Source organism: Fringilla coelebs, assembly GCF_963513975.1.
Source record: "Fringilla coelebs genome assembly, chromosome: 17".
Lineage (NCBI taxonomy): Eukaryota > Metazoa > Chordata > Aves > Passeriformes > Fringillidae > Fringilla > Fringilla coelebs.
The window spans coordinates 14,944,374-14,971,601 of NC_140043.1; the positions used below are offsets into that span (position 1 = coordinate 14,944,374).

At 44.9% G+C, this 27,228-nt stretch overlaps 1 protein-coding gene across 1 annotated transcript in view; it reads right to left on the bottom strand.

Annotated features, from left to right (window-relative positions):
• Positions 1–27,228, bottom strand: part of TMEM132D (transmembrane protein 132D) — a gene marked incomplete at both ends in the record, with an annotated part of 185,095 nt that overhangs the window by 118,176 nt on the left and 39,691 nt on the right. Inside the window, one exon of the mRNA XM_084217210.1 lies at positions 22,481–23,369. Coding sequence (XP_084073336.1) covers positions 22,481–23,369 — 889 coding nt within the window. The remainder of the gene's footprint in view (positions 1–22,480; positions 23,370–27,228) is intronic.

The following is a 27,228-nucleotide window of genomic DNA, read 5'->3' on the forward strand; positions in this document are numbered from 1 at the left end:
AACAAATACAGAGTCTGCAGCTCTGACCTCTATTTACTCACCAAACAAGGCATCAGAGGGCCAGATCCTCAGTGGGAGCAGAACTACATCTTTCTTCAGAAAGACCCTGAGTTAGATGCAGCTCAGGAAGCAGACCTCCAGAGACACTCAAGCTAAGAATGGCACTCTGTGCCCCCCAGCAGGAGTCATCCTGGGACTCCCAGCATGACAGAAAGGTCAGGAACAGGTTTTCCACAACCCTCCTTGGCTGCCCCCATGCCCACAGCCTGGCTGGTGCCCCCTCCTGCTCCCTGCATCTCTGGGCTGTTCAGGATGCTGGAGGCAGGAGGAGGAGGAGATCCCTCCCCAGCACCTTCCCCTGCAGGACAGAGCTCTGGGCAGCAGCGAGCAGCCAGGGCACAGCAAATCATTTCTGTATTCAAGGCTGTGCAGGAAGGTGTTTGCTTACAAAAATGAAAGGCAAAGATAAACAGTGCTGCCTGCTGATTTAAAGTGGTTGGGAGCCCCGCGGACTGCTTCAAAGTACTGTTTCCAAAATAAATGCAAAAAATAATATGTAGGGTCAGAAATCTTTCTAAATTGCTTGTAAGAAAGCAAGCAATGCAGCACATCCCTTTTATTCCTGGCCAAACAGCAGCAAAGCTGCTAACAGCACAGTTTGTGCAACCAGCAATTTTTCAAAATTAGACTTAGATTTAAGGACAGACAGGAAAAACAAAGCACAGTACTGGGCACTCTGTGCAGGGAAAACAAAGTGCCATCTGCCCCATTTCACAGGTGAAAAAGATGTTCTGAAACAGCCACCACAGCACAAGCAGCATGGCACTGGGGCTGCTGTTGGACAGCTCCAGAGAACCCACAGGATGAGTGCCTGATGGATCACCCAGCCCTCCACTGCAGACGGAGGAGGAAAGAGAACAGAACATTTCCAAAGAGCTTAGGACCCTTCTCTCTGGGTTTATGTGTACATATACACATTTCTGCTGAGTGGGAAAGCAACAAGTGGTGGAATTCTTATGGTTCATTTGAATTGACTGACAACATTGAGCACAGAAAAAGGAAGAAAAAACTGGTGAATTGTGCACCCTGAGTCTTCCAAAGAGTTGCAGAAATAGGAAAAGACCTTTATATTCTCTGTATGGACCAGGAAGCAATGGGGTTGGTCAAACCAGTTCTTTGGTTTTATCTGAAAAGCAGTGCCTGGTACAGGGCCTCTTTGAGGTCACACAGCAAGGCAATTGTTTGAGGGATGCAGATACTCCTTCAGAGCCGTGGCCTGGCCAGCGAGCTTTCCACAAGACTTGAAAGGAGGGATGTTGCTAGCAGTCAAAACTACAGGAATTTGGACTCCTCAAGCAGCCACCACCCCAACTCCCCCAGCTGCCTGAAGCTCAGGGACAAGGAGTGTGCATCTTAAAGCAAGGGCTTCCAGCTGAGCCTAAAATGTATCAGCAACCACAGATAACACCAAAAATGTTCCTGTCCTCTGCTGAAGGGACTGAACCCAACAAAGGCTCTGTGAGCCCAGTGCTCCTCCCAGGGCCCCACACTGAACCTGCCCTTCCAGACCTCCACGGTGACACTCCCAGCACTCCTGCTGAACGGGCTGCTGCTGGAAGTGACCTGAAAAATGTTCTTTACTAAAAAGTTCCTTTCAGACTCCAGCAGCAGGACAGTTCTGAGGTATTTCCAAGTCACATCCTCATGCAGAATGAGGTGGCAGCAGTGCTGAGAGCGGAAGGAACATTGCTCCACAGCACTAACGAAGAGCCATCAGCAAAAATGAGCTAGCTCTGTTCCCTAGCAACTTCTCACAGCTGCAGATAAAATCATCTTCTGGACATCACAGAAATTGTCAATGCTTAGTTCCCTTTCACAGGAATTCTCTCATCCATTGCTGTGTGCAGCTCCCTGCAGGAGGTGACACAGGAGCCACCGACAGCAATTGGACCGTTACATTAGCCTGGCCCAAACTAAAAACCCATGGATCCATGTGTCCTTCACTCAATGACATGCATGTCAGATGTTCAGAGAACAGCATCTGAGGGACAGAAATCCGTGGAGCAGTCTTTGCTGCAAAAATCCTGAGCCTGAAAAGCCTTTCCTGCAAAGACCTTTCCTCCCTCCTGGGAGCTACTCCACTGATTCCTGATGACATTACTTAAGGTTTACAGCACCAGGGCTACAGCAAAGAGAAAGGAAAGGAACTGTATAAATAAAGGGTGCAGATTCTTCAATGGAGGAAAAAAGCCTGCATTGCTCCAAAGAGTTGCTCTTGGCATAAAATAGATGTTTCACTGAGTAATTCAAATAGGAATTTTTGTTATATACATAAAATCCAGGCTGAACACTACAGCTCTTATAGAGCCACATCTAACCACCTTTCTATCATCTGCACGAGTGGCCACCAAAGCAACATTTGCTAAATAGCAGCAAGGAGTTCTGCTGCAGGCAAAGCCTAACAGCTCAGTGAAGCCATTGAGGCAGAAGGGAGTTCAATTAATACCAAAATGACACTGCTCAAAATTATCCTGTGCCCTTAATGTAGGGTACACGCAGTGTTGTCAGTATCCAGCTGCAGCAGTTAACTCCAGCGCATGCCAGAGCACAGTTTAGTTATGATTTTCATCTTGAAGAGCCATAGGAAAAGGCCTGGCTGATCCAAACAAGCAGAAGAGATCCCTTGGAGTAATACAAAAACTTCCCTGTTGATTGCTCTCCAAGAGGAGCTACTGTGCAGGAGCACAAAGGCAGCTGGTAATCCTCTCCACTTATAAATCCTGAAAAAATAAACTACATCTCTCAGCCTTACACTCCATGCATATCCTTGGACTGCTTTATTCTGTTTGTGCATCTCAGTGTAAGATGAGAAGGAGTGAGAGGTTCCTTGTCCCAGCACAGTTGCTCTAAGGACCCCCTGTGGGATTCAAATGGGTGAGAATCCCCACTGTCCTTCACCAGTGCTCAGAGTTAAACACCATGAAACAGAATACCAGGACTTAAAACACCGACTGAGCAAGAATTCAAGTGCATGTGATTGTTTTGCTCTTTTATATTAAAACCTTGTAGCCTTGGACACCAGGTTTAGTGCATCAAAATTTTAGGCACCAATTTGCTCTATTGAAAATAGAGGGTTTAAAAAGTTTTAATGAGCAGACATGCAGGAACGTTACTTGTGGCAAGGACTGACATTTTTTACTCCTGCAGCAAAAGCCCAGTAGACCAAAAAAACATTAACACTCTTAATTTAATTTGCTACTTTTAAAAATACTCGAGGAAGAAGTGACCACTAGACAGCTGCTTTTGACAGGAAAAGGGTTGTATCCCTGGCTGCCAGCTTGTAGGACAAAAACCACTAGAGGATAAAAACTGTTTCAACAGGCAACTGATACATCCCCACAGTGGCTGGATGATGCAGGGATGAGAGTGATGAAACATGAGGCTGAAGAAACCACGATAGAGAGAAAAACTGCAGAAAAGGAGCCCAGAAAGGTAACTGAAATAGTAAATTTATCAAACACTGCTTCTCCCCTCGTGGTTTCAAACTCCAAGGAACGTGAGCCAGTTTCAGGCATCACCCATTAAACCCCCACTTCCCAAATGAGATGGCATATTGGCATATGGCAGCAGAGGCCTCTGAATTCTCCTTTCTGAGCCATGGTCTGGCTGGAGATTTGTCTTTACAACCTCAGCTCTGGGGCTTTAGTGTTTTAGACTGTTTGAGTGGGTTTGGGGTTTTTAATGAATTTAAGACAGGGGAAAGGCAGGCATCTGCTTCACAAAGAACATTCTCCTAGCTGTAGCTGGAATTTCTCCTGCACAAAACGTGCACACAGGAATATTGCTCTGAAAATCACTGTTTTATTCCCAGAATGCAGAGAGGCAAAGGATGAATCAACAAACAGGGCAATGAAGAATTCAGCCCACAGCTCACAGAAATTAGCACTTTGCAGTGTTTTGCACGCTGATTCTTTCCAGGGAGCTCCCTTTGAAGCCCCATTCCAAGCCCACACCAAAGGTGGCTCTGTGAGGCCTTTGAACAGCAGCCCCAGCTCGAGGCACTTTAGAGAGACACTAATTAAACATCAGCCCCTGTCATCACAGCCCCACTGCCAGCAAACTGCTGGTGACATGACACACGTGCTCCCTGCAAAGAGCAAAACCAGCCACAAAAACAACCGGCCCTGGAAGGGGCTGGGGGCACTGACAACCCAGGGGAGTGCTTAAATCTAGATTTAAATCTGTTCTTCATCTGCTGGGCTGGGGAGACAGAGCCCTGAGCCTGGGAACCCAGAGGTGACAAGGCAGAGCTGCAGAAGGTGAAATGTGTGCAGCATGGAGCTGGGGGAACAAAGATGTTTAAGCACAGGCTGCTCTAACTTGGAAAAAGCAAGCGTCAGTCTGCTCTGTGTGGCTCCAAAGGTCATCTTGGAACTTTGTCAGGAAAAACAGAAAACACTGTGTAATAAAAGTTATTCAAAACCCCCAACCCTTCTGGTTGGCTTTAGTGCTGACTGCTGATAAGAGACTGATGAAATACCTCTAGTTTGCTGTCAATGAATTGCTTTCACTTAAGAGAGAGAAAACAAATGTATTAAAAAGGAAAGATGCCAGGGATAAATATTTTAGTAATCTCCACCACAAACCTGTCGTATTACAAGGATTACAGTCCATTAGGATTGTATAAAATCCATGGCAAAGCCTGTAATTCAGCCCTATCTCAGTGACAAAACCCCCCTAATGTGTTTTAGGAATCCCTATTCGCTCATATTGAAAACATCTTTGAGAGCTACTTGTTCTAACAGGACTAATTTGGGGAAAACCAGCTTAAACCCAGCAGCCACTGAAACCTCACCCTACTCTGCTCAGTCCATGGGATGGGGAGTGTGGGAGCAGCTTCCTTTGGAGAGGCTTTTCCTGCCATCTCAGGCTGTGTTTTGGGAGTAGAGGTTGGTGCTACCATGGGCACATTGGCACGCCTGTGCCACACCAGCACCATCCCCTGCACTGGGCAGAGCCACCAAGGGAGATCTGCAACAGCACCAGGGCTGGAGGTACAGAGGGCAATAGATCAGCCCCAAGGTTTTCTGCTAAATAAAGAAATTTTTCCTCTTCCAAAAATCTCCACCGGGTAGTCTGGGAGTGACTGCTAGAGGAGAATTACTAAAATGATACACACTGAAAAAGAAAAGTAGGAAAAAATAAATCTGACAGGCCCTCCTGAAGGCTAATTTGAAGACCTTCCCTCTAGGAAGCTGAGTTTCTGACAGAGCCATCACTGCTCATGTGTATGTTCTGCAGCAGCACAGGGGCTGCACTAATTAACTTTCATTCCACCTGCCCAGGAAATCCACTCTGAAGGGAGGAGAAGCCGTGGACAGCCCTGGAGAACCCAACAGCAGGCAGGGCTGCCAGGAAGGGCTGCCTGGATCAGCAGCTCTGGTGGGGGCAGCTGGAGGGAATTACCTGATGTCAAATGTTCATTGGGCTTGTCCTTGAAGCAGAGTTAGACTGACATGTGCAAAGTGGGTCACTGGGTGTGCTGCTCCTTATCAGAGCCATTATCAGATCTGGTTATGCACTGAGTGATCAGTGCCACGGCACTGCCTTGGGATGTGCTCGGAACAGGGAATTAATTAAAACTGAAGCTGCTGCTGGTAGAGGTGATGCAGGAAAAGACTATATCACCTGCTGAAAACCAAAGATGGCTAAATACAACATTAGACAAAACTGAAATTTATAGCAAAATATCATTTAAAGTAACAGAACGCAATTTAAAATAAGATTTTAGCTCATTATTTCAATAATTCATATGTCTCTTTCAAAGTCAAAAGGAAACCTGGTCTTCAAAATGTTATTTGCAGCACATACTCAAACTAATGATAATACAGCAATGAGAGAGTCACATTTTCAAATGTTCATTCATTTCCCAACACAGCTGCAAAGTGTGCCTGTTTAGTCCATGATATAATAGGATATTTTGGTTCTGAATAATTGGACTTGAGCAAACAAGAGAGTCAGAGGGAAAAAAAAAGGACTTACAATTCAGAATTTCCTACATTTTACCCATGCTCAGAGACTGAGGACACGAACTCCATGTGGATTTTAAAAAGCTCTTCTGCACGCCCTCTCCAAATTACTGTGTCTATGCAAATTGCCAGCTCTCATCTGCACTGTCTGATTTAAATGAAATTGGGTATAAGTCAGATCAGAATGAATTCCAGCAAGAGACTTTAAATGTTCTTCTTACAAGTTTCATGTTCTGTGAAGTCACTTTGAAAGCAGAGATGCTGCAAGTCCCATCAGGCTCCTGTAGCTCCAAAGGTCACAGATGAGATTTCACCATGCCAACACTTACAGGGAGAGCTCCTCAGCCTGGGGAGGGGGTTTGACAGCTGCTGGAATTCCTGCACTCACACCCTGCCTCTGCCCCTGGAACCCTCACCCTGCTCTCCTGACACTGCCAGGCTTTTGGTGGCATCATGGCAAAGAGCTCCCCCTCAGCTGGAACAGAAGCAGCAGAGAAAATGAGCTCTGCTATCCTAAATCTGCCACGCTCCTGTAACAAGACCATCAGTCACCTTCGGGAGAGAAAGAGACAACTGGGATCATATCCCATGCCATGCCAAGTAAGTGACAGGGACATCAAAAAGCAGGGTGCCAGCAAAGCTCTGAGGAAAAGGGCACTTCTGTGCTGCTTCTTGAAAAGAAATACTCACAGAGAGAAGAAATTATCTGTACCATCCTGGAAAAGCAATGCCAAAAAGGTCTGGCTGAGGCCATGCCCAGAAACAGATTGGCTCTCTGCAGGTCTCTTGTCCTGGCACACAGGAGCCATGGATTAGATAGAAGCCCTGCTCCCATGAGGTTTATTCAGATTTATCCCAATCCTCAAGTTCTGTAAGGCATTCCCTTCATAGTTTTTCAGGGACTATCCAAATCCCATTTCCCTGAAAACAGAAAACTCCCACTTCTGCATGTTCTTCCCTGCCCAGAAATTGGCAAGCCTCCTTCTCCTTTCTGTCCCTGAAGAGCTCCCCATTCTATCTCCAGTCCTTGATCATCATTTGTCTCCTTCCTGGGCTTTTCCTCTCAGCATTCAGCCAATAAAGACATATTTGTTTCTAATTGAGAAACTTCTCAGTCCATTCATTTCTTTCTGGCTAACTCAGAATTCATATCAGAAATTTTGGCTGTTGCCACTGACACAAACGGGAGCTTCTTCGAATGTCTGTGAGCTGATGTGAAAGCAGCACCTCCCAAAATCAGCTCCAGGACTGGCAGAACAGAACAGGAGAGTGCTGGATTGGAAAGCTGCCACTGCTGTTGTTGGGAACTGCCCTTGGATTTCACTCAGGATAGCTCAGGTTCACCGCACACAAGTTGATTTTCAGACACTTGGGAATGCTGCAAAGCTGCTTTAAACCAAGTGGCTTTGCTCAGCAAGATGTGTTTGGAAATCAAAGGGTGTAATATACATATTTGCTCCTGGTCTGCACAATAAATTATTTATTATGTCTATTTCTCAGTTCAGGATTCCTAGACAGGTAGTTAAAAATATGTGAAATGATTTATTCAAGGTTGGGAACACTTTCAGCATCCATAATAGATCTCAAAATAAGCCATATTACTTCCAGAATGTACTTTTCTTCATAAAACTTCTGAACAATTTAATAAATCTTCTCAAAACCAAAGGTTTATAATTGATCTTATAAATAAGGCACCCTGTATTTTTAAACCCTGAGAGGCACCACACCTGTTAGCTTTCTTAAGGGACTACAGGTCCCCCAAATCCTCTCAACAAAACAGAAACTGTGTGCTGTGATTTGCTTTGCCTGAGCTCAGCTGCCACACACAGACACTGTCACTGCTGCAGTTCCTTCTCCCAGGCAGATCTGTCTCTCCCGAGCCACAGGAGCTCTTGGGGCTTTGTATTCACTGAAGGATTCCCTGGGCTGTCTGCAGTCGGCACAGCAGAGAAAAGGACCTGTTCTAACATTAGTGTCCAACCCCACCTGCATTGTTTCCAGATCATTAAAAATAGGACTCTGCCATGTAGTTACTAATTAGCACTTAGTAAAGATAAGTGCAACTTCTGACAGTGCAAGGTAGCTGATCATTTCCATAAGATAAAAAGCAGGGCGTACTCAGTGTACACAAAGGAACAGAGAGGAGATGGCACTATCTATTATGGATAAGCATTTTGTTATTCTGAAATTATTGTCACTTCACCAAATTAATCTTTCCCTTTATAAACCTATTTTGAAATTCTCTATCACGAAGCAGAACTCCTCTAGACTTGAGCTGTGCTTCAAAGCCACCATGTATTAATATCAGAACACAACAGCTATGCGACTAACTTAATTCTGATGTAGAAGTAGAAGGTTTTGGGGATTCCAAGGATCTCTGGTATGGTATTTATTTGTGCTGCTGTGATGAATTTGATGAACTCAGGCTCCACTTAGCCTGATTTGTTGTTGAGGTTTCTATTGCAGACTCTAATTCTGAAGAAGAGTGCTACAGTCAATAACATTTTCCAAACTGTCTGTCAAACAGCAGGGTACACATTCATACATTTTTCTAAATGATGTTGAAATATTTGAAAATCTTTCTCATTTTAAAAGATGTATTGATGTACTGCAAAGAAAAGCCTGCGTGTCCAGCTCCTCGCTGCCTACAACCGCTGGCTCTGCCAAGCACAGCAATCAGCTCGTGGCCCTTTCACTGAAAACATTCAGCACCACAAAGCCCCCGTGTGGATCCCACCCCCAGCTCTGCAGTCTCCACCCGAGATTTACCTTCTCTGTTTCCTCTCATTGCAGGGGTTCCATACTGTGTCTCCTTATCACTAAAGTTCCACACCTTCTGGGTGTTTCTCATGGCCAGTTCCTCAGAGCACTGACTCTCTTCCTCACAAAGAACCAACTGACTTCAGCTCCCTTCTCCACCAACCACCCCACTCTTTTATAGCACTCTTCTTATTGGTTACAGCTGTGGCCTGTTAAAGTCAGGCCTGTTCCTAATCTTTGATAATTGCCCCAGCTGCAACTGCTTAGAGGTAAGATTACTTTCTACACCATCTTTATTTTCTTACATTCTATCCCCCTACACTTCCCCATAACCCAATTCCAGCAGCTCCTCAACACTGAGAGAACACAGCACCATAATAAATCAGTCAGGAGGGGCTGGAACACACTCTGAAAGCATCAGCCATGAACTAGAAAGGAGAACTGAAAACGCCAAGCCGCAGTCCAAAGGGGATGCGCGGGGATGCCAGCCCCATCGGATCCGGCTGCGTTCAGCTGCTCTCCCCTCATGGCTCCATTTGCAAGTCACCCAGGCACACCACCAGGTGTCATTTTCTACCTGGCTGCAGCACCATTTCCCTCTCCCCAGTCTATATTAGGATTTCAGGCAATCACTTCTTTTGGCTTAATAGCTGCAGTTTTCAGCTCCAAAGGAATACAGAGCAACTCTGACATTCTGAAATCCAATTAATTTGGATTGAAATATATACATTTGTCTTCTCTCTCTATTTATGTCTGGCTTTTGATTTCAAGCCCACCCTTCCCAAGGAACCACAAAGATTTACTGGTCGCTTGCTGAGCTCTGTAGGGCAGCTGGCCAGGTTTTAATTCCCCCAATCAGCTGATAACATTCTCCACAGATTAAACCATTGTGGCACAGGGACCCAGCCTGTTTTTATGCTGGCCAAACCAAAGTGAAGCCCAGTATCTGAACAACTTGCTCCTGATTCATCCTGTAAGAAATATTGATTGCCAATAAGAAAGGGAAAAAAGAGACAGGTACATCAAACAATTTTCTCTAAATCTCAACCCTTTAAACAACGATTGGTGTGAAGGAAGGGCAATGCATCTCTCAAGGATTTTGAATGCTGCCTCCTCTGCAGCATCATTGGACAAATCTGACTGAATGCCTGTTCTCTGAATACCCACGGGGCATGAATGGCCCAGCTGAGTTTACAACAGCAATAAAGAACAGACTTTCAAACCAAGTGCGGACTGATGTATACAGCAGAGTGAAAAATAAACACACTAAAGCTGCTACATAATTCTGTCAAGCATATGGTTAAGTTGTGATTTTATTTAGAAAACAGATTGTAAGAGTGAAGTGATGACAGCTGAGTCTATATTGGTCAGTCATAAATAAGAATATTCTAATAGAGCTGGGCTTGTTACCGATCACACGCTGCCACACAGATTTAGTGAGAGCTAATCACTTAGAAAATAGAGCTTTTTAAACACATTTTGCAGCTCGTTTTCAACTTTACAGTGCTCAGTTGAAAAATCCATGATTACTGCACCTAACTTTTAAGAGTGATGGGGGAGCTCCATTTACGGGCTCAATTAGACTTTGTAGCTCCTGTTAGAGGAAATGACTCCCTGTGGCACGGCAGAGCAGCCCAGGCAGAGCTCGCAGGCTCCCCGCAGCACCAGGGGCTGCCGGAGCCGCTCCCGCCCGCGCTGACACGGCTGCTCCTGCCCGGGACCCCGTCCAGCGCCAAGGCTCCCGCCCAGCCCACGGCTCTGCCTCTGCTTTCCTATTGTCAGAGCCAGGCAGGGGTTTCACACCTCTCAGGCTGTCGCTCAGCCCCAGGCAGAAGGCTGCAGTGCCCAGAAGTGTCTACAAACCCGAAATGCATCCCCTCTTTCCCTGAACCGGCCCGGACGCCCCGGCGGTGTCTGAGCCGCAGCGGAGCTGTCCGGGCAGCTCGGGCGGGCAGCGCTGCCGGCCGGGCTCGGGTGTGCCCCGGCAATGTGCCCAGCACCGGCACAACAGTGGCACTCGGTGACAGCAGGAATCACGGAATACAACACGAGCTGCTGCGCTCATTCCCAGCCCAGCTCAGGCCACTGTAGTCTATTGCTCCCAATGGCTTTAACTGGCTCAACTCCTACTTGGGCTGCTGTGTTTCCATGACAGTTTTTTATCTTTTATCATTGGTAAATTTGAGAGTAATGAACCTTGAGCTGTCTCTTGTTTGCTTCTTTTCCATTCAAGAGGGGGCTCAGGAGGGTCAGGAACTGCAGGTTGAATCCTTTCTCTGTCTGCCACAAAGCCCTGTCTGCTCTGTCGCCATCCCTGCTGTGTGGCACATACAATACAAAGAGTCTGTCACTGTTGCTACACGTGTTAGCTCAAAGGTGGATCAGATGCTAAATTTGGATTATTAACCTGGTATTCCAGTTGGTACTCACAGAGTACTGAAAACGGAACAGTTGCAATGAGGACATTGCATTTTTTGTTTGTTTCCACTGGAAGAGCAGGAGAAGCTGCACTGGAATGCGGCCCTGGCCCACACCAAGATCTCAGTGTGTGGTGCTGCCTATTACTGAAACCATTATACACGAGGAGACAAACAACTGGTAATTACCAGGCTTTACATGCCCATTAGGTTAAGCATTCTTGAAAGTATATTCATCTGCCATCACATTTGCATTCTGATAGCAGATGAGAGAAATTGGGTATTAAATCTATTGGCTCCCTCCGAGGGCAAACAGAGCAGAAGAGTCTATTAAATCACAAAAGGAGAAAAATTCCTTGCTGTGCCCCTGTATTGTCTGACCTGTCTCCATAACCTGGCAGTGTGTTGGATACAGCAAGGATGTGAGGCATCCTGGAAGCACTGAAGGGAAATGATCAGCTCTCCTGGACACTGGGCAGTTCAGCCTCACCTCTTGCTTCAGCTCACCTGACTACAAAATGCAGGCAGATTTTTTGTAAAACACTACGAAACCTAAAGATAAAATCAATCTTATAAGTGCAAAAGTCCTTTTTATCTACTTTTTCTGCCTTAGCATTTACTCAGATTTAAGGAATACAAAACATCAGGTAACCACATAGTAATAGTTTCTAGTTTTTCCAAAGTTTCCTGGCACATTTAGCAGCATGTTCATACAGTCCTCCAAAGAACATCTCTGACTACTGAGATTTCTTGTCAGCATTGCTATGAATGAACTCTACACTTCACACATGCAGTTTGTTTGGCTGTTATTTTTTCAGGTGACACCCAGAGCCATCAGGAGATGTCCCAGGCAGGGTTTCAGAGTTTCTGGTCCCTGACTTTGGTGTGGTGCTGCAGCCAGCCATGGAAACAAACTCCCATCAGTGAGGAGCTGAGATCTGAATGGCTTCCTGAATGCTGTCCCTGTCCAGGGAGATGGCAGTCACCCCCAGGCTGAGACAGTGCCAGTGATGCACAAGGACTCGCGTCCCACTGGAGATGTTCATTTCAGGCTGGAACAAATGCCTCACCAGAGCACAGAGCTTTGATTCAGCTGAGCCACCTCTCCAGGCTCCCGCACATCCAGCTCAGCTTCTAGAAAAAGCCACATCTGCCACACTGTGAAGATGAGAAGTCTGCCATAATTGAAAAAGATTTTACCAATACTGTCTTAAGTAACAAATGCACAGTCAATCTCTCGGGGCCTCCCTGAGAAATGAAAAAAGCACATTACAGCCAGTCCGTTTCTGTCTGACAAGGCCAGAGCAATCTCTGCCAAGTGCCATCCTTACAAGCTTTTCCTAAGACAATTGAGGAAGAAAAGCAAACAAACATCGAATCTATTCTGAGCAGTTATTCCAAGAGTGCCTGGCTGGTCTGAAAACACAGACAGGAACCTGAACACAACCAGAGGGGGCACAGAACATCAAAGATTATTTCCATGCTCAAATGCACTTGTCCAAGTTCAGAGGCTGAAGTGAAAGACTATCAGCTAGACAATAACTTAATAAATTGTTGTGGCTTTGAGCAGGCACTGGAAGCATCCTGCACTCCATCCGCATCCAATACTGAAAGGATGTAATTCCAGAGGGGCTGAGCCCCTCATTCAGAAGAGGTGGCCATGGAATATTCAGGCTGCTCACAGTGGCCAGTGCTACACTCAGTGACAAGCAGCCTCCAGCCACAGACAGTGCTGCACGCTCAGGCCAGCCCTGCAGGTGACACTGGCTGTTCCCCACAGGTGCATCAACACCTGTACATCAACATCTGTAAGCACTGTACCAGAGCCTGCCAGTGTTGAACAGGGCTGGCAGTTTAAATCCAACTGAAAATAGATACAGAGCAAGAAAGAACACCACAGCAAGTCCATTGTAGGTGGTGCCCAGTGAAGGAGGATGAGATAGCTGCAAGCAGGCTGCAATAACTAAATAAACTATTTAGTGCAATACAACAGCTGTCCTGTGAGAACTTCCATGTGATGATTATTTACAGAGAGCTGCCCTTGGTCCTGTGCACAGAGTGCCTGAGAACACTCAGTACAAAAGCTTTGGTAACTCATTCCTCTCAAAATTATTCTGAGCCACTGGAGCCATAATTACACTGTCATAATGAAGAGGGAAAAAACTCTTCTAACAAGTAAATTCTTGTTGTAAATTGCATTATGAAAGCAGTAATTCCCTCTGAAGTAGGCATTATCATGTCTTACTGCCCACACCAGTTCATTATGGTGCCTCTGCTGTCCCAGCAGAGCCTTCTCTCGGTAAATGAATGTTTGGGGAGGATATTGCCAACTCGGGACTTATTACTTAATTGAATATGGAAACATTTAGGCCATTAGCATACATTTAGAAGTGTCTTATTTCACAGATGTTAATTTATCTTGGGGAATGCCCTTCTTTCTTCCCTCCTCCTTTTCCTCTTTCAGTTCTTTCCCTGCAGCCACCTTATTTATTCAGTTAGGTCCTAGTTCAGCCATTTGCAACCCCGTGGTGAGCAGCCTACTATTTTAAAACCTTCCCAAACTGAGATTCGAAGTCTATTTTCCAAGAAGTGCACGGCCAAGCACTTCCTGTCTTCCCTCACAGCTGAAAAGTATCACCAGCTCTGGGTGGCTAAGAAAGCCCAAACATCTCTAGCTAAATGATGAGATTTTTCAGGCATTCCAAATTGTTTTATCCACCTAATTATTACAAGACCTCATAGCCATGCATAGAGCTTTTCTCTGCAGGTATCTCACTTGGGGAATTTTTAGCTAATAATATATTCCTTCTAACAAATGTGTCAAGAAGCTAGAATACTACAATGAAGGAAATTCCCATCATTCCTTCATTATTAGGAGGTATTAGGAAACTTGCAGTAAATTCCTGGAACCTGCCAACCTGGACAGGACCCTGCATGTCCCAAAGTAAGGCCCCAGTCACTGCAGAGGTGTCAAGTCATAGAGCTTGGCTTCTTTATCAAGTTTGAGTGAGGCTTGAACATCTGTATGGTCACAAAAAAAATTGGTTTTTGAAAACTTTTTGAACATTTTGAAAATTAATCAAAAATAGTGCCAGAACTCACACTGGTGCCACAGCCCAGCCCCTTCAGGCCCTCTCTGTTTATTTGAACACCTCTCTAAACAACAGTGGGAACATCCAAAATTGCCTTTCTCCTCCTGGGTTCAGATTTGTCCACCAACAATGGCTTCAGCTGGTGATGACTGACATTTTTCTTTCACTGTTTACAGATTGCTCCGATCGACAGACTGGCAAAGCAGTTACTGTCTGCTAAATCTGGGGCACAGACATGGTTTAGAAAGGGTCTCTCAACACAGAATTAATTTATTTTTGTTTGATAAATCAAAGTCAATTAGCATTTCTAGCTGCAGAGGAAAAAAGCCTTCACAGATGAACTCTGAAAGTTCAGGACCTATATGCAGGAAAACCTATCCCTGAAATAAAATAATATATGAAGCAAACAAGCAAGGAAAACCCAGCAGGTGATTTAAAGCCATTTTCAGTATCTGTTAGCTTGAGTAATGAATGCTTGCAATAGGCAATTCCTCAAAAAGATGACAATCCTTAAACCCAAACCCTTCAGAGCTTTTAGGCATTAGATCTCAGGATTTATGAAGAGATATCTTTTTGTTGATAAGCCTTTAGAAAGCACAGTGCACCGGAGTTCAGCAGGCCCAGCTGAGGAAGAAACAGGTTGACCACAATTAAAACTAATAGGAAAATGAAGGGTCCCTGCATCACTTCAGAGCAGATGTCTGTCCTGCTTACTCCAGCCAAGTGTAGAGAGGTCAGAGAGCCACTGAAGTGGCCACATCAGATTTTGTGAGCTTGATCCTCTGATTTCAGCACAGGCACTCACAGGCTGAGGTTCCTGCCCAGCACGGCCTGGCACCAAACCCACGGTGCTGTCCTCCCTAGGACGGGAGAATTGCCCCTTTCATGTCAGCATCTTTACTCAGGCTCTACCTGCACTCAGTGCTATTGAATATTTCACACACAAAACTCATTGCTAATCCCATGCTCCAGAGGGGAAGCTCCCAGAGATATCCCCAGTGTGCTCTAAGTGCCCAAGGGCCCCACCAGTCTGGCCATGATGCCCAGCATCTCAGGCTGTGCAGCTCCAATATCCCAAAGGCAAAACTTCTGCACTGACAGCCAGGGCTGGGTTTCACCATTTAAAGTTGTGAGAGATTTAGATCAGATTCTATAATACACATCAATTATTTTGTGCAGTGAACTATCCACCCCAGGCTATTACTATTGGTATTCTTTGTGATGGGGTTGAAGAGATCAAGCAGCACAAACTCTGATTCTGTACCAGCAGCTCCCTTCACTCCGTTCCCAGGGGAATTCCATGCCATGGGAGGGGGGGAGGATGCAGCAGCCTGGAAAACGAGATACAAACACACTGCAGAGCAGTGGGGAATGCCATGCAGCACCACCAGGACAGAGGGGTGCAGAGCCAGGGGACAGACACAGCTGATCAGGAGCCAGGGCTCACAGCAGGCTTTGGGACACTGTGCTGGGTGTGAAACCTGCCCCGGGCTCCAGGAGGGACCAGCAGGAGAGAGGAAACTGCTGGAAAGTGACTGATGCTGTGCAGCTGACATCTGCTAAAGTGACAAGACAATTCATTACCAAGGTTTACAAGATGTTACAAGGATCTGTCAGACCTGTTTAAGTAATAACCTTACAATCTGAAAGGGCTCAGATTTGCCATTAGAAGTAGGAAACTAATGTTCCCATTTTTTTGTGATCAAAAATGCACTTTGAGATTGCCTGATGCATTTCACATGAGTGTGCTCAACCTGGATAAATGTTACCCTTAAAAAATGTGAAAGCAACATTTGAAAAGTCAAACTTTTGCAATCATTTCAAATCAAAGATTACTTTCCCTCCCATGAAATGTCTTATTCCTCAACATACTCAGCCTTTATTTTAGAAGTACTTTGGAAATAGGAAAAAATCCTTACCTGGATGAGATTTCATGTTTTACTACAGTATTAGAGGAAGAGTTCTTTGACCCAAAGTTTTACAAGAATATTTTACACATTCAGACACCAAAATGCAGATAAGAAGAGAGCTCCTAAACTTGTCAGCAGTAACTAGGGAGGTGCAAGGGGCTGGAATGGACACGTTCATCACACGCTGGGTGTGCAACGGCCGGTGCTGATGAACAAAGGGATCCCTGCACAGGTCACAGGTGTGTGCCCAGCAGAGCCCTCGTGCCCCTCACCTGTGCTCACACACCTGCAGTCCCTGCCCTTGAGCAGAGGGACCTGAGCACGTCCCAAGGTGTGACATCTCCCCAAGTGTGATGGATGGCAGGAGCAGCTCCTGCACCCTGGCAGCTCACACCCTGTCAGTGCCAATCACCCTCTCCATCTGTCTTGCCTTTACCAGCACAGCCCTGACAGCCGCTCTCATATTGGTTCATTTCTGACACAAAGGAGCTGTAATGTGTTCTGCACCGAGAACTGGGCAGTTCTGGGGGAGAAAACAACACTTCTGACACCTATTCCATGAACTGGGGGATTTGTAATACCCCAAACCTCCTCTTTTCTACACAAACCACCCACAAAACAACCCAAACCCATATTTCCCAGCTATAACCACCTTCAGTTGGTTTCTGCTAATGTTCTTCAGCTCCCTAAATTAATGAGTTAAATTGGAAACCTAGTTTTCCCTAGCCAAATCTCAGTGTCTCCAGAGTGCAGCAGAACAAGAATTCTGAAGTGCACGATCAGCAAGGCAGTAGTGCAATCCCAAAGAGTGCAGCCTCAGGGTCAAGAGCTCCCTGATGTTTGTAGTCTTCAAGTGATCAGGAGAGGAGGCAGACAGAGTCCTTCCAGCAGGACAAGCAATATATACCTGTCCAGTGACAGGGACGGTGCCCTGGGGCAGTGCCTGCCAGCAGAGCACCCACACTCTGCTCACACTGCTCCAGCCACACCTGAGCCAGGCTGGGGCCAGGCTCTGGGATGGCTCAGAGGAGGAAACAGGCCTGGAGTGCAATAAACCTGAAATAACAGATGGCTGCAAAGGCCACTCATGTGGCTAATGCTTTGCTGGATCTGTCTCTCGGTTTTCTGACACCTGCTCAGGCGATGTGAGTTGATTCTCAAGGCAGAGAACTGTTAACTGGAATAATTTTAACAGAAGGAACTATTTTCTTCTTAATATAATCTGCAAGTCCAACAGGAGGTAATAGAGTGCCCTAGAAGTCAATAGTTCTGAAGCACTTGTCTCCACAGTGCCACTGACAATTTTGGGCCATTAGCAAGTCACTTAGCAGTGCAGGAAAGCTACTTTGCCATCCAGAAGATGGAAAAAATTATACTTGCTTGACTAGCTCATAAACAGGCCATGAAAGTTAATTCCTACTTGCAGAGGGCGCTGAACACAGCAGAACCCCCAGGGCCTGCTGAGCAGCCTCTCCCCAGGGAGCAGCAGAGGGTGATTCCACCCAGCCCTGCTGCACAAACACCTTTGGACCAGCTCGTGTTGGGAAGGAACAGTTATTTCCACAAAACAATAAAGAAATTACCAGTTATTACCACAAAAAAATAAAGACAGGACTCTCATCTTAGGTCACAGTGTCTAACTCTGCCTACCTCAATCTTCTTTTTACATCAGGACTGAACAGTGAAAAAGCTGAAATGCAGATGTTCTATTTCAAAAGAAGAGATAATTTAGGTTTAGTTTGTTTTTTTGGTTTTTTTTTTTAATTCCTTTTCTCTCATAGTTAGAAGAGAGGGAAAGAATTCAGTTATGAGAAGATTTTAGAAGCTGTTTAAACCAGGATGGGGACGAGGATGTTTTAACTGACAGAACCAGAGCTATGGAAGGAGGAGTAAAAAAGGAACAATGGGATTCTTTTCAATATGGCACAGGGGGTACAAGTTCAGGCCTGGGGTACCATGAAGTAGCCACATAACCTAAGGCCTAGAGGAAAGCCCAGCTCAGAGTTTTATGTGGCTGGTAAACTTCCTGATCACCACTTGTTTCTGCTATTTAAATGTGACTCAGCTCAGCACGAAAAATAAGATTTGATTTCGCCCAGCACTAGAAGAACACACAAGCAATTTGATAAAATGCCAGTCTTGTTCAAATTTTCTTGCTGTGTAAATTGAGTGCTAATGATCTGGACTCTGCTCCCCTCATGTATTTATGCAGCCCTTTTCATGTTTGCTGGATTATTGTCGATTGACTGTTAGATAAAACAGAATAAGAAGCTCATGTAACATAAACTCTTTGGGCCTTTTGGGGAAAATCTTCCCAATTATCAATAAGCACTGCTTCTTCACCACCACAATTCCACTCCAGTCCCTGTATTCCCACAATTACCATCATTAAAAATACCAGAGGGAAGCCACAAAGCTTCCCAATAGTTTATAAAACTGGTACCTGCAGATGTCCAAGCCCCAGTCTGGGTTTACAAATGCAGAAATAGCATTGATAGTTTATTTAGAAAACCCTTACTTTTCTCCAGTATTGGAGGTTTACAAGTTTCTATTTCAACCTTCAATCATTCCCTCACACAGGATTCATGAAGTATAATTAGAAATTGAATAACTGTAAAAAGAAAAAAAGCTGCTGTTTTCTTCCACTCATGAATGCATCCAGGCCTAACACTCCGTAGCTTAAGGCAATTCTAGCTCTCTAATTTCTCTGCTGATTCATCTCCAGAAATAGGAAAACAAATTTAAATGGTTGCAAGCAGAAAGTATCAATCCTGTTGACTTTAAAACAAAACAGAAGGTTATGTTTATTAGGCCCAGCAAAACAAAAAAAAAGCTAATAAGCAAAGAACTGCATTTACAGTGTGGATTCAGCAAAGTTCTCTTCCTAACTTTGGAAACTCTGGATCCCTGCACGTTTTGATTGCCATGTCTGTAACAGCACAGAGGAACTGGGGCTGGCTGCAAACAGGAGTTGGAGCTGAGTTACACCAGAGCTTTGAGGCTTTAGTTGCTGAAAGCATTTGGAAGGACTGACATGAAATTATACTTCATGTTTTCCTTTCTCAGCAAAAACACTTCAGTCTCCAATACAGGTACTGTGAAACTGCAGAAAAACAGCCAAACAAGACGGACTGGAATATTTTCTGTGAACACCAAGAAACTTTCAGCACCCATGATGGGAAGGAAGAAGAGCCTTCAGCCTTCCCTGGCCAGCAGCACGGGAAAAGAAGGTGAAAAAGGGGAAACCACCAGTGCTGAATGAAGCTGAGAAATCCCTCAGTTTCCTAAGGCCCAGCTGAAGCTTTCAAGCTACAGCAATATTCCATATTTACCCATCATCTATATTTTATCTCCTTCCTTTCCTCTATCTCTCACACTCATATGGAGTCAAGACAAATATTTTTAATTTCCCGAGCTCATTAAAAAACAAAACCTAGGCTTTGGCTCTTATGGTCCAACTCTTTCCCAAAATTAAAAACAGTCCATCAGTTCCACATTCACACCTCTAAATCTTCCCTTGTGCAGAACAGCACAAGATAAAAACCAAAGGTACCTTCCCCTAAATCTTTTAGTATTCAGAAGTTTCTAGAAGGCTCCCCTTGAAGACAATTTCCTGTTAGAAAGGGGATAGGGTTTACTCTAGGCACAATAGTTCTGAACCAGAAAATACTCAGTAGTGATGAGTAATTTTTTACTTTTGGCTGTTTTGCATGTCTGTTTCTTCACTTTTGACCTGCATATCCTATATTTTCCATCTGTTCAAGCCATAGTTTCCAGTCCACTGGAGCAAAAGCAATGGTAAAAGCATTTTGCCAGCAGCCTTGGCCTCACTTCATGAATACAGTTCCAAATCTTGCTGCCACTCAAGGCAGAACTTTGAAAAATAATAGACTGGTTTGAAATAAAAATTAATACAATTTTTCTCATAAAAGAGTTGCATTGGGGGAGGGGGGAAGAGACCTTTCCTCTATCAGAGAAAAGATCAGAATGAGACCAGACAGATGGAGAACATGCCATGGAGGGATGAACACAGAAATCACAATTCTGACCAAAAACACCCAACCAAAACCCCCTTAGAGATGCTGTAACCAGCTCCAAGAGAGGAGTGGCTCCCTAGAAGCACAATTAAACAATATTATACCTACTCTGACACTGCAGCAGCTTACAGTCTGAAAGCCAGGTGCTCTCAGAAAAGCAGGTCAAGAGAAATCAAAACTAGAGAAAGGAACAGCAAGTTGTTACAAAAGTCTGTTTTTAAAAGGTAACACCAAAGTGCTGTTTTTAAGACAAGAATGCCATGCTTTTCATTTTGAACTGATATTCACTCCCTATTTTTAGCTTATTTTTTGTTTTATGCTACCTTAGATCTCCAAATAAAAAGCTACAATTCAAACACATATTTTCCTTTTTGCTCCAGAAAATTCATATTAGAAGTATTCCTTAAAAAGTTCAGGTGCTGCATTTTCATCCTAATTTAAGCAAAACAAGGTTTTTGAAAATTTTATAAACCCATATGTAACAATTATCACGGTTGTAACCAGCTCCACTTTTAATGGATCACAGCTCATGGAAACAGAGATGCTTTGAAGTGAGATCTGTAAGACTCTACATTTACAGAGTAAAAACAATAAACATTTTTTACCTTAATTGCTTTTAATGTTTATATTTAAACCTATTTTCAAATGTAGCAGAAGTTGCCATGTCTGCTGATATGATTAAGTCATTAGTACAGAGATAAAGACAAAGCCATCCCTGAACACTTGCTATCAGGAACTTGGATTGTCTGGCTTGAAATCAGTACTCAGGACACAATTTAAATCTTAGATTGACTCACAAGATGAGAAACTGATATGGCGAGGAGATGTGCTTGTTCTCCACCAGATGAAACAGAAACAATTGCCCTTGAGTCAGCAACCAAGTGCTGTGAGTATTCAGTTTATACATCACACACCTTTAGAGGGAAAGTGTCCTGATTTTAGCACAAGCCATTTCCCCAGAAATTCCCCACAAATCTCCTTGGGGGAAGGCAAGGGGAAAAAACCTACTGGGTTGAGCTCTCAGTACTGGAGCCAGCGGTGCCCAATCTGAGTTACTCCTTACTCCAGCCAAGGCAGACATGTGAGTGTCCATGAATGCTCCATTTCCAACCTGGCCCTTTTCTGCCTGCAATGGGAGATGTGTAACCACCAGAGAAAGGAGTTTCCTCTCAGGATTTCTTAGGTGGCAGCTCCAAAGCATCTCTGGTGCTCAGCACAGCTGGGTATGCATGCAGTTCCCAGTCTGTGGCACTTGTACAAGTGGGGAGGTCACTGCTCCCTCTGTGATGCACCTGTTGTTTGAGAGGAACATTCTGGGAGCTTTGGCAACACCCCCCATTTCTAGGACAAACACCTGAGACAAATCAGTCTCACTCCAGAAGCCAGAGTGTGACCTTGACCTTCAGCTCAGGAAGAGGGGGCACAAGTCATTGGTAAGGGCTCAAAAATGGAATAATCTCTGCAAACATGGATTTCCCACACATCAGGCCCACAGCCCTCACTTGCAGTGCTGAACACAGGGTCAAGCTTGGAAGGAAAAGACAGCGGGACAGACCCCTTCCAGGCACACACACCTGCCCTGTGCCCCAGCCCAGTCCTTGCTGCTCTGGCTTGGATTAGACTGGTGGCTACAGGGAGCTGCCCCTGGAACAGCTCAGTGCTTGGACAGAATGAGGTGAACCAATGTGGCACTTGATGTCACATCCAAACACCAACCAGCACCCCCTGGGGCAGTTTCTCACTTTCAGAAATTGTTTTGGTAGATCAGTAATCTTTAGGAACCTCAAACATCCTGCAATACAGAACAGAGCTCACGACAAGCTGGGGAGAGATGCTGAAACACGTGAATCCTACCTAAATGCCCAATTCTTGCTCATTTCCTGTAAATAACTCTGAGGATTTAAGCTTCATTAATCTCAACATGAGTCCAGTGAGAGATTAGGAGAACTGCAAACTCCAGCTCTCAAGAATTTAGATGTTATCGCCTCTTAGTACATAGATATGTCCCAGCTCTACCATTTCAATTTTTGTGAGCATTCCTCAAAGGAAAACTTCAGGAAAAGGCCTCTCACTCCATGAGATACATCTCAGACAATTCATACAGTATTAGACTGAGCAAAATGAGAAATGAGGAGCAGCAATTGATGGACTCTTAGGCCATTTACACAGAGAAAGCGACTTCCAAGAGCAGAGAAGCAAAAAGTAAGGTACCAAAGAAACACAAAGCAGCCTTACCTCAGCGTGAACTGATCTTCTGTCGAGTTTTTAGCAACAGATACAAGGAAAGTCAAAATATCTCCTTGCTTGACAGTCTTTGGTGCGTACCGGATGACAATATTATTATCCAATCTCATTTCAGTTAAAGAAGGGGCAGCATGTGTCTGGTAAAGGAAAACACTTCCAATCCTCTGCAGGGGAGGCCCCGACTCATCGATGTCGTTGCGCCCCGAGCGGATCCCGTTGCTTTTCCTGACATCCTCCTTGGCGCACTCCCCTCTCTCATCCCCTGCTTGGATGGAGTAGTAGAGCTCCACGGGGCTCCCTTCAGACCTCTCCAGCTGTTTCTTCCGGCCAGCCACCACGCTGGGGGGGTTGAACCAGCCGGGCAGCAGCTCCAGCTGCGCCACGCAGAGCCCCAGGTCCCCCCGCAGGCGGCAGCTGCCGCGCACCTCGCGCGTCTCGCGGAAGGCGAACACGCGCAGGCAGGGCAGCCGCTCCGCCGGGCTGTACTCGTCCCAGTCCCTGCCCACGATGTAGAACAGCACCTGCACCCTGGGCTTGCTCAGGTAGATCTTGGTGCTCAGGATGTAGGCCTGCAGCTTCCAGTTGAAGGAGAACTTGTTGGTAGATCCAAAGGGATTTGAAGCCAGCATTAAGTCCTGGGGCACTGGCTGTTCAATGGAAAAAGGTCCATAGCTGGCGTTTAACACAGGTGGACTCCTGGATTTGTAGATCAGAAAGGATTCCACTCGGGACTGCAAGCTGGAGTTCCTCATAATATCCTGGTTGGCTTCCTTAAGAAAGAAGGACACATCGGCATTGTGGATACGATAAGTCACCGGCAAGTAAGTGGGCAGCAAAGAAAACCTCTGTATGCTCTCCAGGATCCCTCGACTCTCAGTCACTGTTGGAAGGAAAGCAGAGTTTAAGAGATCAGATCTTCAAGTCATACTGTGGCATAACCTGGCTGACTTTACTGAGGGGCTGGACAGTGCTGCAGCTGGGATTAGTGGCAATAAACCTCATCAGAGCAGAGGTGGCCTAGGCTGACAATGATTTATCCAATCAGCTTGGAAAACAATGCTTTATGATACATTCTGCATGACAGCCAGATCAAAAGAAGTAGCTTGTGGAGGTTTACACGTGCCAAAGGTCACATCCCCACTGCAATGAACATTTATCATCAGAGACAAAATGACCCAGTCAGCACCTGCAACCCCAGAACACTGCACAGGCACATCTGAAAAATCTGATCATTGCAGCAAGCTCCACCTGTGCAGGAATCCAATGCAATGATTTTACATCAAATGCTGCAAATGGACGGCCCAGAGTTCACTTCAACCTTCTCAGCACTCTCAAGCAATACGTGGACTCTAAATGGCTTCCTGCACAAGGCTGAATTTCACTTTAAAAATATTTGACACAATTTACACAACAGCTCCTTTACATCACTCTGTGAGGATTTCAGAAGGAGTTGTATTTGCATCCAATTTACAGTCCCTTCTATTTCACTTTATACATGAATAAAGGGGTTTTCTGTAAGTCACCATCAGGATTTGTTGTTGCCTAACCCTCCACTGTCCCCTCATCCAGCTGCATTATCTGGAGGCTGTACATCACTGCACACAAAGAACATTTCCAATGGCCCTGAGCCTCTCCCACTGCAGGGCACCTATTTTAGCTCTGCCAGCCAGCAATTACCTGAGGCAGGCAAGCTCTGCATCCCTTCTAGGAACTGGCAGTCCCAAAGAATACAGAAATTTTAAAAATACAAATGCAAATACAGTGTCACCTTTCCTGTTTGAACAGCTGACCTTTGTGCTCGCGTTCTCTACCCTAATTATGAAATAAATTGCCTTTTTATTTTCCCCACAGCAAATTCAAATCCTTACCCTTATTCAGAAAGGGGACAAAGGCATCCAAAGACAACCCAGTTTCTCAAGCTCTAATTCACAAATGCTTTAGTAGTCTTTATTTTTTTGTTCAGCATCTGACCTAAATATTTATCTGCTCATGAGTACTGCGGTGGCCCAAAGTGATGCCACTTACTCCTAACCATGAATCTTCCATTTAGGTGCTGCAGCCCACTCTGTCCAGCCTCAGACAAGCCACTCTTCCTGTGCTGCTGTTCCATGTCCAAAAGATAAAGGGTATTACTGTTTCTTTCCCCTTACCCTTTGACTGTAGGCTGCAAACATAACCAACTTATCTTACTATTTATGTAGGAGCAGCACCTAAAATGCCAAAGCTGTGACTTTCCTTAGGGTCTCCAGGCCCTAACACAATGCAAAACAAAATTAAGGGTTTTTTTTTTTTTTAAAAAAAAAACTTTCTAGATGTAAAAGCAAAACTTTCTGGCTTCTTAAAAATAAAACCTTACATTACAAAGTTTAATTAAGATCCCCTCAAACCCCAAAGCACTGGAAATAAAGTCTATCTGAAGGACCAGGAAAATGGCCCCAGCACAAACCAACATCTGAGACTGTGGATTGCAAGAGCACTGAAAGCCTGAAATCCTGTGACCCGCCCCCAGAGGTGGCAAATTCATCTGAGATCTGCTATAAAGATCATTTTTAATAAAGAGTAACTGCAGAGCTTTCTTACATACAAAACCACCTTCATTTTAGCCTTAGTCTTTGAGCATTCAGCTCCCACTCTTTCTCTAGATACTGACTGGGAGCAAGTAAAGTTTTTCAAGACCTTTTTCTGGATAATCCTCCAGCAAAGATTCCTGCCAGCCCTGCTGGCTTTGGGGCAGTGAGCTGCAGGGCTGGAGCTCTGCTCTGTTGCACTCCACAGCTCACCCAGCCCACAGCATCCTTCCCCATCCAATGCCCCATTTATAAATTCCACACTCATTTCATTCTCCTCCCATCATCTTGGCAAAGCACAGCAAGGCATCAAAGAAGCAACTTGGAGAGGAAAAAACTCTGAGTATTCAATTTTTTATTCCCCTTATTTTGATTGAAGCTCCCTCCCTTGTGATCCACAGGGAAAAGTACATTATTTTTATATTAAAATTAACAGAGTGTTTCGCCTCATAATTTTTTAATCATTTATTTTAGTGCTTAATTATCTGAGGGATTAAAAACTTTTTCTCTGCATTCCCCATCCCCACAGGACAACGTTCCTCAGATTTTGTAAATCAGTGACTCTTCAGAACAGGAGAACAACACAAGCAGGGAAAAATAAAAGAAGAGAAGGTGAATTGGCTATGAAAATAGGAACCAGCCTCCCAGCTGGAATAAATGCAGTGGCTTTACATTTCTGGGCAGTGGTGAACTGGTCCCCTCAAAGTGCCCTTCCCCAGCACCAGCTGGGAATGCACACTGAATTTGAACTGGTTTGTGCTGGAAGCTGACAGCAGCTTTCCAAACAGCCAAAGGCCAAAAATCCAAACCATTTTAAACTTTTATCTGGGGAGAGTTATAATCAGCACAAACAAAAAAAAAGTCTCAAAAACAACACTGAGCTCTGCTGTACCATCTGGATTTTGACCGTGAAAGCTTATTAAGGATTCAGAAGGATAGGAAATTAAAAACAAAAACAACTATCAGCGTCCTTAATTACAACCATGACTATTTTTGTAAAAATTATGCATGTTTTTACAAAGGCAGAATTGCAGAAGATTACCATTTTGTTTGTTATTAGTGAGACTCAGCAGAAAAGCAGTGTTTTAAAGATTTAAATTATATAATCTATCCTAAATATTACATTCCATCCATACCCTCATAATCCGAGCTCCACTAGAATAACCCACCTGAATGTTAAGTCAAGAGTGACACAGTGACTCAGAGTGACTTTGTTTGAAGTACATCAAACAAAACAAAGGATGGGGAACTGAAGCTCTCTTAAGCACACAGCGTCAAGACAAAAATAAACAAATTCAAGAACTGCAGTTGACCTTTCCTGCACCACCATGTCTGGCAGCAGAAGCAGCACGCTGCTCTCAGGAGAGGATGCCCAGCAGCGTGGAGGAAGCCAGCCAGCCCTGGTGTCGGTGCCATGCTTGTGCCAGGATGGACCAGGATCAGTCCCCTGCCACAGTGAGTGTCTGACCCCTCCTGCTCTGGAGTCTGTCGAGGATTTCAGTCCGTGGCCACCTGAGATGCTGCCATAGGATGGTTTTCTTTCCTCTCTCCTTAGTAAACCTTCCTCTGGCTGATACAGTTATAAAATGCCGTTGATGGAAGAAGCGAACCATTTGTAGGTCAGTGAGTTTGAAAGCACCTGAGGCAAAGGCAGCACGTTCAGTTTGCCCCTGCACAGCCACAGCTTGTGCACAAATCCCTCAACACCACCTGTGCAGCCCTGCTGCAGTCACCTTTCGGTCATGCTGCCTTCCTCTGAAGGCACTCATTCTGTACTGCAGCCTGGCTCAGAACCTCCCACCTTTATTTCTCGAGTGTCATGGAACAGCAGCTTTCAGCCAGTGACAAACCACTCCTCAGGGCTCAGTTCCACTGCAGTTATTGACCATGGCTTCAGAAAACTGAAGGAATCTGCCAGCCCACTAACTCCATTCTCTATTGCCAGATCCTTGGGATTTCAGCCCTCACAGTTACTTTATTTTTAAAACAGTTCAATCCACAATCATCCAGCATTCATGAGATATAAAACTCTTCCAATCAATTATATAATGCTACTATTAAAAAAAAGTAAATTGTCTTTTTCTTGTAGATTGAAAGGAGCAACTTCTTAGGGAAATTGCCTTCCCAGCTGCAGGCTCAGGCTGGTAATGCAATAGATGGAATTTGTTGCTG